Source organism: Protomyctophum parallelum (genome assembly GCF_964188405.1).
Source record: "Protomyctophum parallelum genome assembly, chromosome: 16".
Classification (NCBI taxonomy): Eukaryota; Metazoa; Chordata; class Actinopteri; order Myctophiformes; family Myctophidae; genus Protomyctophum; species Protomyctophum parallelum.
The window spans coordinates 4,951,106-4,968,038 of NC_139711.1; the positions used below are offsets into that span (position 1 = coordinate 4,951,106).

General features: G+C 43.3%; 2 protein-coding genes across 4 annotated transcripts; one reads left to right on the plus strand and one right to left on the minus strand.

The window, feature by feature from the left end:
- The first annotated feature begins 4,206 nt into the window (after positions 1-4,206).
- mospd1 (motile sperm domain containing 1) lies at positions 4,207-9,119 on the plus strand. Of its 2 annotated transcripts, none has more exons than XM_083785796.1 (6): positions 4,207-4,325; positions 5,791-6,100; positions 6,430-6,505; positions 6,638-6,870; positions 7,228-7,392; positions 8,489-9,119. In XM_083785796.1, the coding sequence occupies exons 2-6, from the start codon at positions 5,947-5,949 to the stop codon at positions 8,518-8,520; spliced, it is 660 nt and encodes a 219-aa protein (XP_083641922.1). In that variant the 5' UTR covers positions 4,207-4,325; positions 5,791-5,946; the 3' UTR covers positions 8,521-9,119. The 2 variants fall into 2 exon arrangements, with proteins under 2 accessions (XP_083641922.1, XP_083641923.1); XM_083785797.1 differs by having other exon boundaries at positions 7,233-7,392.
- Positions 9,120-10,080: 961 nt separating this feature from the next.
- pabir2 (PABIR family member 2) lies at positions 10,081-16,688 on the minus strand. 2 transcript variants are annotated; one of them, XM_083785116.1, is made up of 10 exons: positions 15,279-16,688; positions 14,932-15,007; positions 14,769-14,822; positions 14,565-14,608; positions 14,421-14,475; positions 13,264-13,368; positions 12,970-13,055; positions 11,990-12,054; positions 11,729-11,816; positions 10,081-11,568 (listed from the first exon to the last, which is right to left on the minus strand). In XM_083785116.1, the coding sequence occupies exons 1-10, from the start codon at positions 15,413-15,415 to the stop codon at positions 11,433-11,435; spliced, it is 846 nt and encodes a 281-aa protein (XP_083641242.1). In that variant the 5' UTR covers positions 15,416-16,688; the 3' UTR covers positions 10,081-11,432. The 2 variants fall into 2 exon arrangements, with proteins under 2 accessions (XP_083641242.1, XP_083641241.1); XM_083785115.1 differs by having other exon boundaries at positions 14,929-15,007; positions 15,279-16,680.
- Between the last annotated feature and the right edge of the window lie 245 nt (positions 16,689-16,933).

Below are 16,933 nucleotides of genomic sequence, written 5' to 3' on the forward strand. Positions count from 1 at the left end.
GTGTGTGTGTGTGTGTGTGTGTGTGTGTGTATGTGTATACACACACACATATATAATTTATAAAACTATGGGAATATCTGACTGAAAAAAATGTAAATAATAAAAAGAGAACACACATGGCTATTTCTGGTGCATATTTCAAGGTAGCCTAAACTCTTGCTGACAGGTTTTCTCGACAATAGACCAGCGTTTTTAATGTTACGTGAACTGAAAATGTACCAAAACCTTACTTACCACAGCTTAATTTCTTCAACCAAAGAGCTGATTGTGTGTGTTTTTATTTGTATTGTATTGATTGTACAGTATGTGCCCTTTGGGTGGGGAAACAATTCGGTCAAGGCACAAATGTACCTTATACTACACGTCTACGTCCCACCTCCACAGTCTTATTGGCCGAGTCCCGTTGCTGCAGCCACGCCCTTCTTTGCATAAATTATGTGTAATGAGGTTGGCATGGTTTCGTATCCGCCCACTTTCTGCAAAATCGCATGGGTCGGGTATGGAGAAAGTGTGAGAACATATTGTTGTATTTTGTTTTTGCAGCCATGTTTACCACCCTATACGGTATACGCCCTACCGACAATAAACACTACACTAATAACAGCTCTCTCTCTACCCCTCTCTCTCGCTCTATCATATCTGGCTGTCTCTGTATCCCCCTCTCCTTCCCATCTCTCCCCCCTCCCTCTGAGTCTCTCTCTCTCTCTCTCTCTCTCTCTCTCTCTCTCTCTCTCTCTCTCTCTCGCTGCGGGGCGACTGTGGCTCAGAAACTCCATGGGTCGGTCACCGTCGGCGGTTCGAATCCCGGCTCCTCCTGTCTACATGTCGAAGTGTCCTTGGGCAAGAGACTGAAACCCAAATTGCTCCCGATGTGCTGGTTGGTACCTTGCATGGCTTCCGCCGCAATCGCAATCGGTGTATGAATGTGTGTGAATGTAATGCACTATGTAAAGCGCCTTGGATAAAGGCGCTATATAAATGCACCATTTACCCCCTCTCTCTCGTAGGCCTACAGTCTTGTAATGATCAGTGGGCGTTGGGAATTATAATGGTGTTATTTTGGTGGAAAGGAGATCACACTTCACAGCATATAGCCTACTGTAAGAAGATTATAGATATAATTATCATTCATCTTCCATCGCCAACATGACTCAGAACAGCAAAAAAGCGTGGTCCACCATCCGGAAAATAAACGGTGATAAGATCACACCACCCGCTATATCCGACGTAACACCAAACCAGGTTGGGAGCCAACTGGTGGCCAACGGGAGACGAGCAGAAAAGCGCAGGGCCAAAGGACAACACCATCTCACCATCATCCCGGGCAATCAGCAGAACATGTCCATCCTAACCAAGCCCTTCATCCTTGAGGAGCTTGAAACAGGACTAAACACCATTAAGCCAGGCAAAGCTGCAGGTCCTGATGACATACTGTCTGAGATGATAACCCACCTAGGCCCAGTCGCCAAACAATGGCTCTTGGACATGTTCAACATCTGCCTACAAACCCAGCACATACCAACGATCTGGAGGAAAGCCATCATCATTGCTCTTCTAAAACCCGGGAAAGACCCCAACCTCCCCAAAAGCTACCGGCCCATCTCCCTGCTATGCACCACCTACAAGCTTTTCGAGAGACTACTCCTCAGCCGACTATCCCCCCAGATAGACGCTGAGCTAATCAAAGATCAAGCCGGATTTAGACCGGGAAAATCCTGCACAGGCCAACTGCTAAACCTCACCCAGCACAGTCATCGAGGACGGCTACCAGAAGAAGCTGATAACAGGCGTTGCCTTTTTCGATCTTTCGGCAGCTTATGACACCGTCCAACACAGGCTGCTGATCAAAAAGCTTTTCGACATCACAGCGGATGCCAAACTGTGCAACACAGTCAGATGTCTCCTGAGCAACCGGATGTTCTATGTCATGCTCAACAATAAAGAAAGCAGATGGTTCCACCAGAACAACGGGCTGCCACAGGGCAGTGTCCTGGCACCTCTCCTCTTCAACGTCTACACCAACGACCAGCCCCTACCAGAAGGATGCAGCAGGTTCATCTACGCAGATGACCTAGCCATGACAACGCAGCAGCATACCTTCCCAGAAGTGGAGTCAACCCTAGAACAAGGACTGACAGATATGTCCACGTACTATCTGGAAAACCACCTGCGTCCAAACCCCGGGAAGACCCAAATCTGTAGCTTCCACCTTAAAAACAAGGAGGCCAAACGGGAGCTCAACGTAACCTGGGACGGAATAAGGCTTGAGAACCACCAGCACCCAGTCTACCTGGGAGTGACCTTAGACCGGCCGTACCCTCAGCTACAAAGAGCACATCCAGAAGACGAGAGCCAAGGTGTCCACCAGGAACAACCTCCTGCGCCAACTAAGCAACTCAAAGTGGGGAGCTCACCCAAGCACGCTGCGCACAACGGCACTAGCCCTGTGCTTTTCCACCGCTGAATATGCCTGCCCTGCATGGTATAAATCAAGCCACGCACACAAACTAGACCCCATCCTCAACGAGACCTGCAGGATAATGACTGGGTGCATCAAAACAACCCCCATACCCTGCCTCTACGCCCTCTCTGGAATTGCCCCCCCTGGCCTGACATCCGCAGAGCAGTCACCGCCAAAGCCGAGCGCACAAAGCAGGCCCATGACAACCGGAACTCACTGCACGAACACTCTGCCCCCCCAAAAAGGGGGATACCACTGCAGAACTGGAGACCACACCATCTGTCGCCAGGACCACGGAGTGGCACAACCAGTGGAACGGCATGGGTAGCCGGACAGCCCAGTGGACAGAGAGAGGCATCACCCCAGAGGAATGTCTCGCGACTGGCCATGACCAACCTTGGGCCGTCTGGAAGGCCCTGAACCGTCTGCGGGTCGGCGAAGGACGCTGCAAGGCATCCATGAAAAAATGGAATATAACTTTTTCTGATGCATGCGTGTGTGGCGAACCACAAACAATGGACCACATCATGATGTGTATCTCTGCTCCACAATGTACTGGAGATGACCTGGCCGGGCCAAATGCTGCTGCACTCGCCTGCGCCAACCACTGGAAAGACGTGATATAGAAGATGGCCAGACACGAAGAAGAAGAAGCCATAAAACAACGCAGTTACAATAAAGTCAGTGTTGAGTGACTTTACTTTATTGGAGGGGCATCACTTGACATTGACAACCCATTGATGTACCGCGTGTTGACAGTTCAATGCACAACATTCAATCTTTCTTGGCTCAGATGACAGAAATCTTAAAAACCAAAATGTCCTTGTCTGTCTGGTGCGCGCACAGCCGCACACACACGCACACACACACACACACACACACACACACACACACTCACTCACACACACACACACACACACACACACACACTCACACTCACACTCTCACACACACGCGCGTTCAGAGGGGGGGCTAGGGGGGCTTGAGCCCCTGCACGTTTGCCTCAAAGTGCCCTTTTATTTCCCTAAAAACTAAAAACTGTCCACATAAGGGCATGTGTGTGTGTGGGGGGGGGGGGGGGCAATGTGGGGGCCAATAAGGGCGTGGGGGCCAATAAGTTTCATTCTTCAAGACGAACATTTGACAAGTAATGATAATTCCACTATCATAATTATGCTTATTTTACTGTCCAGTGACATGAAATGGCACAAGGGACAGACCCCCCCCCCCCCCAACACACACACACACCCACACACTACACACACGACTGGACTGGACTCCTTCGCCCTGGTGTATCTATGACAGAGTTACGCAAACTCCGTTCACTTCATGGGGCCAGTCCAATGGCGGCTCTTCTAAATAGACTTCTAATGAGAATGGGGACAACAAATAGGGACAAGTCCTGGACCGGAAGAAGGCAGAAATGCATTGGACCCAGGCAACAGCCCAGCTTTAATTATCTTAAATCCCTTTATTTTAGATTTTTTTTGTAGTAATAGTACAACATAAACACTACAGAGACTTTAGTTGTTACTGTACAATATTTTAAAACAGTTGGCATGTTGCACATATGCCTAAAAATGCTCTTATTTGCGACGCCCTCGTTGAAAACAATGTATTTCAAACTCCAGCTTGTCCCTCTCCAGGCTGCATGAACAGCGCTCGAGCGCACGGTTTCTTCCCCCTCAATATCAACTCTTCTATTAGATGGCTCTGAGGGTGTATCATGGGAGTGTATCCCAACATGCACCGCGCGATCTGCAGCATATTATTGACAACAAAGAAAAAAGCCACAGAAACAAAACAGGGAGGACCGACCATAACGAGCATTTGTTATTAACCTCGTTTAGTGACGACGAAAAAGGTAAAACGCAGTTTGTTATGTCTTTATAAAACCGCCGCATCGTATCGTGGATAAAGACAGTGTTTGTGGTTAAACAACTGATGTTTACCAGTCAGCTAACGTTAACCGATGTTATACTAGAACCGGTGACTTTTATAAATGTGTGTCCCCCACTCCCAGATGTCGCTGTTGTTCAACATTATCACGTTTCACTCTAGTCTTATGTCACCCAGGCTGTCATCAACGTCATAGTTATGCTATTGTAATTGGTAATCGGTTAAAATGGCGCAGGGTTATATTTACGCCTATTGCAAAACATTAACGCAACATTTTTCAAAAGATAATAAAATATGTATTTTCTCTTTTGAAATCTGACCTAATAAGTGTGACCTGCCACTACCTCAAAGGCCCCTGGAGCAACAGTATTCGATAGCACACCAGTTTTGGTGTAGTGTTAACAACATTGTCATGTAAGCATATAATGTTACCTATCTCTGTCACTGCCCCACGAGTTAGAGAGAGGGCCAGGCTACACTTAATAACTTATTTAGCATTGTAACTTAATACCATTAATTAATTTGGTATTAGCTATACCAAAGCAAAACTATAACTTAACCAATAAGTTATTCTTATACAACTAGCAATTATACAGCAAACGTTATATTAACGCTTTCAGATGTAACTATGCTAAAGTGAAACCTTAATTTAGAAATGTAACTTGTCTAAAACGGTGCAATTGGTTAAATGTATTTCTATGTATTATTATTATGAATGTTAATAACATGGTAAGTGTTGCGACATCCCTAGTATGGTTCTACAAGTTCAAGTAAACACATCCACGTGACAGCAGCCGTGTGGAATTCACTTCACCTTGTCTCCTGTTTTCAACAGAACAAACATGTAGAACTTAATTGGTTCTACTTGTTTGTTCTCTTTGCAACTGTCAATCTGTGACTCACCATGGAGATCTAATGATATGGGACCTCTGGCAGTTTATCTCCCCCATGAGGTTTCTGGGAGTGAAGCCAGAGCAGGCTTTATGTTAAACCAGCTTGTATTTGTGTTGTTTTACAATTTTAGGCATTGAGCAGACGCTCCTATCCAGAGTGATTTACACGATACAAGATTAGAGTAACGTAAAGTAGAATGTAAACTAGACTACAATGTAGTGCTGTGTGCCTCAAATAAAGCAGGATATCACTTAGTATTTGTATACACAGTATATTTCTATCTATCTTTGAAAAAAATATAAAGGAGGAGCGGGAAGTGCCCTGCACGGAATAGTGTAGAAACGAGTGCTTGTGGTCAAAAGAAAATTTGAATAACAAAGTGAACAAATAACCAATATACTGTATACTTGGTATTACTTGCATTGAAGAAACTAGTAGCAACTGTCGAAAAATGTGACAAGAAGGGGTTAGGTGGAGTCTAGAGGTTCAGACTGAGGAAAGTGAGTGTTTTTGTTTTTGTTGTTTGTGTGTATTAGAGCACCATCTTTATATCATGGTCATGAAGAGTTGACGACGACAGGAAGTGTCTTTCCCACCTGAGGGGGGAGCTTGTGGAGAGAGACAGAGCGGGGGGAAGTGGGGGGGGGGGCAGTCAGACGGTGGAAGCGGAAGCCAAGCTCAACTGAGGGCCAATGCAGCAGCAGAGCCGCCAGCCGGAGCTAGTGGAAGGAAGCCTTCCTGTGTTCGTGTTCCCCACAGAGCTTGTGTTCTACGCCGACGAGCAGTCTTCTCACAAGCAGGTCCTCACACTCTACAACCCCTATGAGTTCGCCCTCAAGTTCAAAGGTCAGTAGATATAGGAAATGCACAATGTCCTGCATGTCCATCCATGTACATTGTCTATTAAACTGGGATCAACTCCTTTTCAGGTCTAGAGTGAATATAACTTCACAGTTCACACCACCAGGAAGGCGGAAACAATTATTATTCTCTTGGTCAGAGGTGTCATTATTTTAGGGCCTAACCATAAACCTGCGTATTGTTTAGTAACTATCAGCGACTGCCTCACACTTACGAAAACATAGGTTAGGATACCATGGCTATTTAGTTAGTTAGTCAAACAAATCTATTTGTTTATAAGTTGTCAAACTGATCATCTGTTTGTCTCTGGTCAGTGCTGTGCACAGCGCCAAACAAGTACACTGTGGTGGACGCAACTGGAGCCGTGAAACCACAGTGCTGTGTTGACATGTGAGTAAACTTTTATGTCTTTATTATAGTGTTATATAATAAGTATAGTGTTATATCGACATTCAGACTACACACGTCTAAAGTTCTGTATGTGTGTGTGTGTGTGTGTGTGTGTGTGTGTGTTTCACTCAGAGTAATCCGACACAGAGATGTGCGGGCCTGTCACTATGGCGTCTATGACAAGTTTCGGCTACAGGTGTCCGAGCAGAGTCAGCGGAAGGCTCTGGGTCGTAAAGAGGTGACAGCTACTTTGCGTCCCTCTGCCACACAGGAGCTGGCAGGCACCCGGCCTCAAGAGGAGGAACGCAGGATGAAAGAGCAGTTGGCAGACAGTGTGTTCTTTGAACAGACCGCATTTCAGACAGGTACAAACATTTCTGAGGTCATTTGTTATCCTTGTCACTAGATGGCACCAAATACAAACCCATGTGTGTTGGACTTGGACTGAGGAGTTCAGATTCAATTCAATTAAATTCAAATAGTTAATAATGCACAAAGTAATGTTCACTTTTAACTGTGTTCCCTGAGTAACTCTGTATACTGTATGTCTAATTAACTGCATACAGTATGTATGACATTGGCTGCTTATTGCACACCTATCAGACAACATGGAGGGAGTCTTTCATACCTTCCCAAATGTTTAAATGGGTTGTTAGTACTATATATATATATATATATATCTTGTGTGTGCACTGTGTGTGTGTGTGTGGTGTGACTGACAGAGCAGAGCCGTCCTGTGTCCGGAGGTCCCAGCCTGTTGACAGTGCTGCTAGGGCTAGTGTGTGTAGCTGCTCTCATGCTGCCGACCCTGGGGGAGAAAGAATCGACTGTGCCTGTCTACCTCCATATAAGTGTTAACAAGAAACTTGTAGCTGCTTATGTCCTTGGTGAGTGAACCACAAAATGTGGCTAGTTCAGATGTAACTGTGTGTTCACGGCGGCGGGCGGATGCATAGCAACAACCCAAAAAAAGCGGCACGATTACATGCAAAGATGCAAATACACACACATTTTCACCTTGCAAATGCCACAAACTTTACGTCACTCGCATATTTGTGCAAATTCCAAAAGTGTATCAAATGTATAAAGCGGCGGACTGGCATACACTACCTGGGGAGACCTTTAAATAGGACCACTTGACCCTTTGCGTCCCTATTCTGAGGAGAACATTGGGTGAAAATAGTGGATCTATAAGGTCACTTGGAGAAGGGATCTTGTATTAAGTGGCAAACCTATTTGGTGTAGACTAGAGGGAAATAGGATCAGGAGGAAGTATATTGGGTTTAAGTGGTAACTTAAAAGTGAGATGGAACGACCCTTGCAAATAGAGCTAATCAGATCAGTAAAACATTCAACACTGCCAGATAATCATTATCCTAACATCTTTTTCATATGGATGGTGCTGTTGTAATAGACAGTGCCATTGTGACTGGTTAAAATATACTGTGATGTTTTAATTGGTTAAAGCTCTATTGTTTCATTTTCTTTAGTGAATACAATGTTATTGTGTCCTATGTATGGTAGAGTATGTTTATACAATATACAATTGGGGTGGTTGTGTTTTGTCTCATTTAGATCCTGTGTCCAAGTTTCTGGTATGACACAAACTATAACATTATTACCTACCGTTACGTTACATTGTTACACAACATTACATGTTCGCGTTTTTCTTTTTTAATGGATCAAGTGCAACACACAACCTAAGATTGAGTTTATTACAACATAATAACGTCAAAAGACACATACAGTACGTGGCTTTAAATTTGTTTCCATTTGGTTTGGTCAAATTCATGCAATTTCTTGGGTCTAAGGTGTCGTGTTTAATACAACAGAAACATTTGCTTAGTGGTATAATTACTGTATTTGTCCTAGACCCTTAGATCTGAACAGGCCGTTAAACTCTCAATCCTTGACAGTATGTTGTCTTTAAAATTCCTTTTACATTTAAGCTGCATGCTGAAGTGTTTCTGTGACTTGTTTCAGGTCTTCTAACGATGGTCATCCTCCGTACATGAAGTGCTCTGGACCGAGAGTAAGGAGGAACATGTTTAACGTTGAGACACCCAAGGCGGACACATGATCCAGTGGGTGTTTACAACAGGGGGATGCCGAAATGTACACTTTAGTATAATTGTTTTAATATATATTAACCTAATATTGAACTGATGCAAACAATAGAGACCTGTGTGTTCGTCATCTGGGGGCCCTGGATAGGTTTGTAAACAAACACAAGGGTATTGAATTAAAAAGGTTGTTTTGGCATCATATTGCTGTGTCTGTCTGTATCTCCATTGCCATTATTGTAACAATATGGTAAATAAGTTACTTGAGCCTTTTGTTACACAAGCCCAAACATAATGTAAATAAAGCCATTAAAAATGTTATGGTCTTCAGCTGTAACAAGTTACAACCCTTATATTGTTTCTACGTAAAGCTTTTTTTAAAGTGTAAGTTCTGATTACTAAATGCAGTTACTTGCATGTGTGGATACTTATTTGAATGAGTTGTACTTTTTCAGCAGCAATATGAGAGTTTTACATGTCACCAAAGGACGTTTTTGCTGTACTATATCAATGCTCCATCAAATGTCTAATAAAGTCTGAATGCATCTGTCTGACATTGTGATTACTAGTGCAATGCCTGTTCAGAATACATGCTGGAGAAGCACCCATCTCTGGTCGACTTCACACTCAACACTGCACTTCCTTGGATCCTCCAAGGACTGTCTAAAGAGGACGGGACGCGAAACATGCGCAGTTGAGACCAAGGAAGCTGAACGAGGAAGTGTTGGCTGCATATAGCCCATTGCGCATGTTTCTTTCCTTCCATGGAGCACCATGTGAGCAACATGGCGGCGCCCTTACGGTCTTCGCGTCCCGTCCTCTTTAGACAGTCCTTGGGATCCTCAGCAATTCACCCAAGTATGAAGTGGATGGGATGGGCCTTCTCCTTTTAACTATCTAACTAACTGGTTACATAATGAGCACCTTATGTGCTTAAAATTAGGACTGGGGGGGGGCACGGTGGCACAGTTGGTAGTGCTGTCGCCTCACAGCTAGAAGGTCCTGGGTTCGATTCCAGCTGGGGACGCTGTGGGCGCTGGCGGCGTGTCCCCTCCTTCAGTGCCCATACCCGAGGCGGGGGTTGGCGATAGGGCCTTTCTGTGTGGAGTTTGCATGTTCTCCCCGTGTCCCCTAGGGTAGATACCCTCACAAAAACATGCCGTAATCCTGGTCTCTAAAACTACCTCCCCCTGGCCAGCCGGGGCGCCTGATGGAGGGGAAAGGAACTGGTCGGAATAACGTGTCCCTTCCACGCGCTACGTCCGGCCGGGGAAATTCCCCTCTGTCAGGTGAAAAGAAGCAGCTTGGACTCCTCATGCATAGAAGGAGGCATGAGGTCAGTCCGCTGCCCCCCCAGGTTGGCAGAGGAAGTGTAGCGCCCAGGATTACATTAGATAATTGGCACTGGGTGAAAAGAAAACGGTTACAAAATCGTGGGATAATTTTTTTAAAGAAAAACAAATTAGGACTGGACTGACAGACAACCTCAAGACAATACTGACAAGTGGAGAGATCTTTTTCTTCAGGGAAAGACATTCAATATATAAATATATTTTTTTCTTAAAAGAAAAAGGATCAGAGAATAGAGATCATACTTCAAGATAACGGATTTACAATCATTTCATTTCCTTAAGTTTTAATGTAAATGAGGGTCCTTGTACACAGACTGAGACATGACAGGCTGAAATATACCATGTAGGCTTAAACGGATCTGGTTGATTTCTGAAGAAACAAAACTGTCAAAAGGTTTACATTTACAAAACGTAAATATATGTTGACCAAATATGACAGACATGACAAATGTAACAGCACCATTTTGCTTTAGGCATTTGTTTACTTCAGTTTAAACATGTACAGCCTATAATTTAAGAAAATGACACATGCTGGTTTTATAATGGAAGATAGAAAACTATCGGCATCCAAGTTTGACCAAAATCAAACAAGGGGGGGGGGGGGGGGGGGGGGAGGAAGAAGCACATAAACTGCAGCACAGCTTGCAAGTCTCCAATAACGTCCTGAGCACAAACAGGATTAGTAGCATTTAGTGTTCAATCCCTCACAGTGGTGACTAATATTGTATCTTTATCTACTGGGTCAGTCTGCTACCCAGACCATAAAAAAGAAATCACAGCAAGTTAACCAAAGACTGGTTTATTGTTTCACCACAGTTGACAGCCTGCAGGAGATCCACCCAAAACTTATTTTACAGTAAGGATGAGGGGGAACTCAACTCATCATTGAACCCTGTGGAAGTAGTCACATTTTTCTAATCCACTCCTTTAAAAAGAAAATAGTTTTTTTTTTTTAGCTGTTATGCCTGCATTCATCGCACAGCCAGTCAAAGTTTTCACTATATATTTTTTACAAGATTCATATTTACATACTTACATACTTTACAAACAAAGCAAAAAACAAAACAATAAGTTAAATCCTTTCATACAAAACCTGTAGATTTGAGTATAAACAAAGGCCTGTGGATGTCAGTTTTGTTCCTGCACAATATGGGAACACATTTGTAGTTAAGAGGACATTGTACATATCCAAATACTGTAGTCATTTGTTTAGTTTAGGTTTTCTTTGTCCAGTGTTCAATGTCTTTCTCCAGTGGAGAGAACTGGTGTGACAAATACATATAATCACAGAAGCACCGTATGAGATCCACAACTAGCAGCTGGTGCTCAGTGTTTCTCTACACAGCAGACATCTTCCATGGCTTTCCATTCCATCCAGAGGAAAACAGCCCTGCAACAGCAAACATGGAAACTCCACTAAGCCTACATGACTGGCAGATCCGAGAAGGAGACTCATCCCTCCAGAGAGAGAAAAATCTCTGTCCTCCTTTAGAGTCTCTTGTGATTCTGTGTTCACTTTGGGGACAGGTCCTGGATGGAAGCAAAGGGGGAGTTACTGGAGGAGGGCGACACTCCCTCCATCTTTCCAGGGGAGTCCGTGGAGGAACTCACACTGCTGAGGCTGCCGTCCAGCAAATCTGGAGAGTGACTGGAATAGTTACAGCAAATTAACATACAAAATTTGATTCCAAATACTTATGTGGCGTTTGCCAGTGACTAGGACTTTAACCTGTACAGCTTTATAGCAATGAGATTACTGCATTGAACAAATCAAGCACTGTGATGACGATCTACATGAAAAGTCATACCAGGATCTGTGGTCTGAAACATCAGAAGACAGCATGGTGGTCGTACCCTGGAACAACCTCTTTGGTTGGCTCTCTGTCTCCATGTCCCCTGCAACACACAGACAGACTGCTTTCATAGGATTCAACACTACACATGACAGGAAGTGGCTCTTACTTTGTGGCATTCTTCTAAACATTTCATCCTGGTTTCCATACAATGCAGTGCCGGGCGTAGAGCACGCTTTCTGGAAGGTTTATGAAAGGCTTGTTAAAGTGACCCACCTTTGCGTTTGATTGGCCCCAGTATGCTGGCTCTGATGCAGTTAATTGGGCTCTGGCTCCGACGGCTAGAGTACAATGGAAAACCTTGTTACCAATGGAGTGTGGATTGAAACCTTACCAGTGTTGAAAGCAGATGTTTATTACATTTTATGAGATATTTCGTAATATCCTTTAGAAGTACTAACTATGTTTATATAGATGGTGGGTATTAGGTTTAAGGCCTATTCATACTCCAGTTTTAGGTGATAAGCTGACTACCGAAAATGACAACATGATGTCACTACGCAGTAATAAGAGACTCTCGTTCACCCGAACACTTCTCTCTGTTTTTACTAACCACTATTTCATTGGTCACCGTATCACCTAAAACTGGAGTATGAATAGGCCTTTAGTCTGCAGTTGGTTGGGCTTGTTCTAAAATGTATCACACATGGTACGTGTATGTACACATAAATATGGCTAGTCCTTCCCATATCTCTGAACAATGTTCAATTCCCAATCAAGGCCCCTTTTGGCATCCCGTCAACCCTCTCTCTGTTCACTGTCCTACGCAAATAAAGCAGAAATGCCAAAACAATAATACGTCTGTAACTTTGATGGGTCCATTCAATAAACACTGAGGATTATGCATATGAAACTGGGGAGGTTCTTGAAATGAAAAATCACACTTGTGTAAAGTGAGGGGCACTCTTATCATCATACATCATCACATTCCGGCCAATCACAATTGCCGTCCTCACTTCTCAGCGGCCAGTCACAATTGGCGTCCTCACTTTTCATCCTAAAGTACAATGAGGCTAATCACTTGTGGCGTCCTCAATTTCAATGTCTTCACTTTTTATCCTTAATATGTAGTACATTGCTCAGCCTCGCTATGGCCATCGCTATGGGGTGCTCAGCCAATCAATTCATAGCTATGGGGTACACACAAAGCTGGACATAGAAAGAGAATCACTGAGGCAGAGAACTGATAAATTCACCTGAAGCGTCGTGTTGGGCTGGGTACTGGGCTCGGCGTCAGTCCATTGCTGCTCACAAGGATTTGTAGTGAAGGAGAGAAACACTGCTGCTCATAGCAAAGACAATGAAAACACAATTACACCTCCGTTATAATCTCCATTACAATGTTGTCACTTGCCAAAAAGCACATATCTACAAGCAAACAACAAATTGTGATGAGACACATTATTAGTGTTTTTCGGCAAGTGACACCGTCATGAGATGGAGTAATGTTTAAAGTAAGCTGTAGCTTTTTTTTTATGCGACAGATGTACCTTCTTTCCAATCCCTCTGGTTGGGGACGGGGCTGGTGACACAGGCACAAAATCGATTCGCTTTGGGGATGATGATGCCGATTTCTCACAAGTGTCTGTGTCACTCTGTAATATATATATATGAACAAATTATAAAAAAAAACATGCTGATTTATCAAGCCTTCTGAAACAATCATGCAATTAAACCAAGACCACTGGCATAGTACATACAGCGTCTATGCTCAAAATAGACGTTAGATAGATTGGTTCCCAACCTTTTTATCACCTCAGAGAATATTTGGCTCTCCAAGTACCACCATAATAACTGGTAATAACTAAAATACAGGAGAGTATTATACCTGCCCTTTTTGTTCCATTCCTAAGCCTAATAATGCTGCTGCTCTGACAAAAGTCTGTCTAATCACTATATCAGGACATAAGTGATGATATTTCTAATGTGATTAATCCATTAGCAAATCTTCTATTAACGGCTAGGTGTGCTGTCATGCTCATTTCAGCACAGCTGGATAGCCTATTTCAACCAATTGCTTGGTCAGAAGAACTACCTGTAATATAAATATTTCATTCCACTTTTGTCTTTTTTTCCTCGTTTTTTGGACGACTCCTATTTTGTCTTGTTGTTATGTATTGTATTGTATATACATTTGCTTTTTAAATTATTACAATTTCTAATGCTGTTACAATGTTTGAGTGTAGCCATTGTAGTAGTGTGATTCAGGGCGGGCACTAAATCATGTGATTTCCGAATGTAGTTTTCCAATGCTAGTTCTACCTAGTGCAGCACGATTCTTGCTCAAATGTGAATCTTGATTTTCCTCCACAAGAATTGGGATCACGATTCTCACACAATTCAATTTTTTCCGTCGCATTTCCCGTCAGTGTGTTGGTTGGTCGGGCACCAGTGTGTTGGTCGGGCACCATATGATGCCCAGGTCTCGTGGCATCATCAGGGATGGAGATGTGGAGACCCTGATGTCATAGTAAATACGACCTGCTGTCGCAGTTAAGCCCATATATGGTACACTCAAGACATGCTCCTTATATGGCCAGTACAGAAATCAATCTATGTTGATCTGACCCCCCATGCCAAAGCGCCAGCGCTCGCCCAGCAGTCTGCCGTCAACGAGGCTGATGTGTGATGCAAGATAGTTCTTTACCAGACTGAGGCTTTCCTCCCAGGAGTGACTGATCTGCATGGCTGCCTGAACCTCCCTAAGATGGAGACACAAAACCATCTTAACAAAACAAATACATTTCTACATCCATTGATTATTGTCAAACTTCACTGGTTCAGAACTTACCGCTCATGAGCAGTCTCCCTATTCATGACATCAACGCCCTCCTCCTGCATGCACACATACAATCCTTTTAACCACAATAACCTGACCACGGAAATAGCAGAGCTATAAGCTCACATGTTGCATCATGACACATGAGTTTATAGATTGTACGTTATTTTTTAAGCACAAAACCTGCATGTGTAACTTAAAATACTGCTTTCTTACTTGTTTGATCTGATGAAGTCTTGTACTAGGGACACGAATGGGTGACGAGGGAACCTGAAAGAAAAGTGAGTAGAGGGAAATGTGTCAAACATTGACAACTATGTTATGGTAGTTACAGAAGTAAATTAATTAATTAATGTAATGAAACTAAATTAATCACCACATTTGGCCTGTTGACGACAGTAGTACTGTTCCTTCTGCAGCGCAGGACCTCTCTCTGGAATACTTGGGAATTGTCACTATAATGATAATGTCACAGATTACAAGTTACAATATATATGAACTACACTGCAGTTTTAGGTCAGGGGGTCTCAAAATGGGTCCAGGGGTATATTCCAGTTCTGTAACTCTATGGCGGTCAGTCAAATGAAAATGTTTAAAGTTAAGAACTTAAGTCAGTTCAGCCAGTTTAATTAGGAGGGAGTTATTTACTCAAGACAGGCAGGATAAACAATGAAAATTCTGCAGGTGATTGCAAGAATAAACAATTAGTGAATAAGGGACAATAACCTGAGGCCATTGATCATGGGTGCGCTGTTGGATCTTCTTAGATGTCCATCACTGTGACCCAGTGAAGATGAGATGTCCAGATCCAACTCCATTTTCTCTTGTGGCATCATGACTCCTGGGTTGTTCATCTCGTTCATAACGTTGTTATTATCATCTATCGCCACCAACTCATAAGAACTAACTCATCTGGCTAACCAGCAGCACAGTGTTGTTAGCTATAGCTGCCTCCCGAACATTAGCGTTTCAGCTACGCAGATAAAACGTAACATTACATATTTTTAAAGTAGCGTTAGTTCATAAATTCTCCAATCACACAGTCTGTTGTTAATACACGGAACCTAAACTTACAGCATTTACAGGCCTCTTCTCATTTGTTCTAGCGTTCACACTGTTGTCAAACAGAGACAACCCGTTCAACCTCATCAATCCCTACAATATAAACTACAACTGATCTGTGATCATATCGTCAGAATCTATAACTTTCATTTCATTATTATAGTAATTTCCATGAACGTCCCAAGTAACACAATGCAGAATGCAGCCCGCTGCAACTGAAACCTTTAGCTAACGAAGCTACAACACACGCCAAAGGATGCTGCGATGACGTCGTAAGTAAGCCGGAAGTGCTTCAGACTCTTGGACCGCACATCCACACTTAAAGCTATTTTATACTTTCTCGTACGAACCTTACATTGAATTCAACAATAATTACTAAACAAATCGGGTTTTTCAAGGAAAGGACCTTGCGATGGATTAAAGTGCACTTGTTTGTGACGACACTGTACTATCCTTGGCATTAGTATGATAGTATCCCCGCGGTTCCAGCCTGTAGATGCAGATCAACAGACTTTTTTTTCAAATCAAAAACATTAAACTACGCTAATTACCTGACGCGTTAAATTACACGAACTACTCAGCCGGTCCGTGTATAATGTATTCTTCACGTGTGTCCTATAGAACCCCTCGAAGTTATCTAGTGATATATTCACGTTAATCGATCAGCTGGCGACCACAGCATCGTTAGCTGAAGTAAAGTGATTCAATCACACCGACAATGGAAAATGGGACTTTCCCCACGGTGGACTTCAAAATAAACATGACGCAGGGTAGGAGCGCCACAATTTGTTTGCATAAATACGCAAAATCTGAATACAACACGGCATTTGTTTCATCGTACTAGGTTGTTAACTAAAGTACAGTGTGATTGGAAATATTAATGTTATTTCTATACATTTAGTTTAAATGTAAGAATCCATTAACTTCCGGTCGTTCTCTATCTAGCTATGGTTCACTTGTCGCAGCCTGGCCCATCACTATAGTGCCTACTGCTGCGCAATAAATGTTCCCCATCATACACTTTGTAGCTACCACAGTTCACTGTTGTTTGGTGTTATTGTTATACAGTTAATAATAAATGCAGTTTAGTATTCTGCTGGAGTGGCGCTCCAGTCCAGTAGCTTGTTGTTGCTTAATAGCTAATGCTAGGTAGGTTTGAAAAACGCCACGCCCCCTATGAATTGCCCAATGAAACTTTCAGACATTGGTGAGCCCCCCCACCCCTCCCCGCTATTTTGCATAGATGGTTTTACTTTTGCAACTCCTGTTATGTACTAGGCCTGTACTCACTACTCAGAAACGGCGGGGGAGTGCAAGAT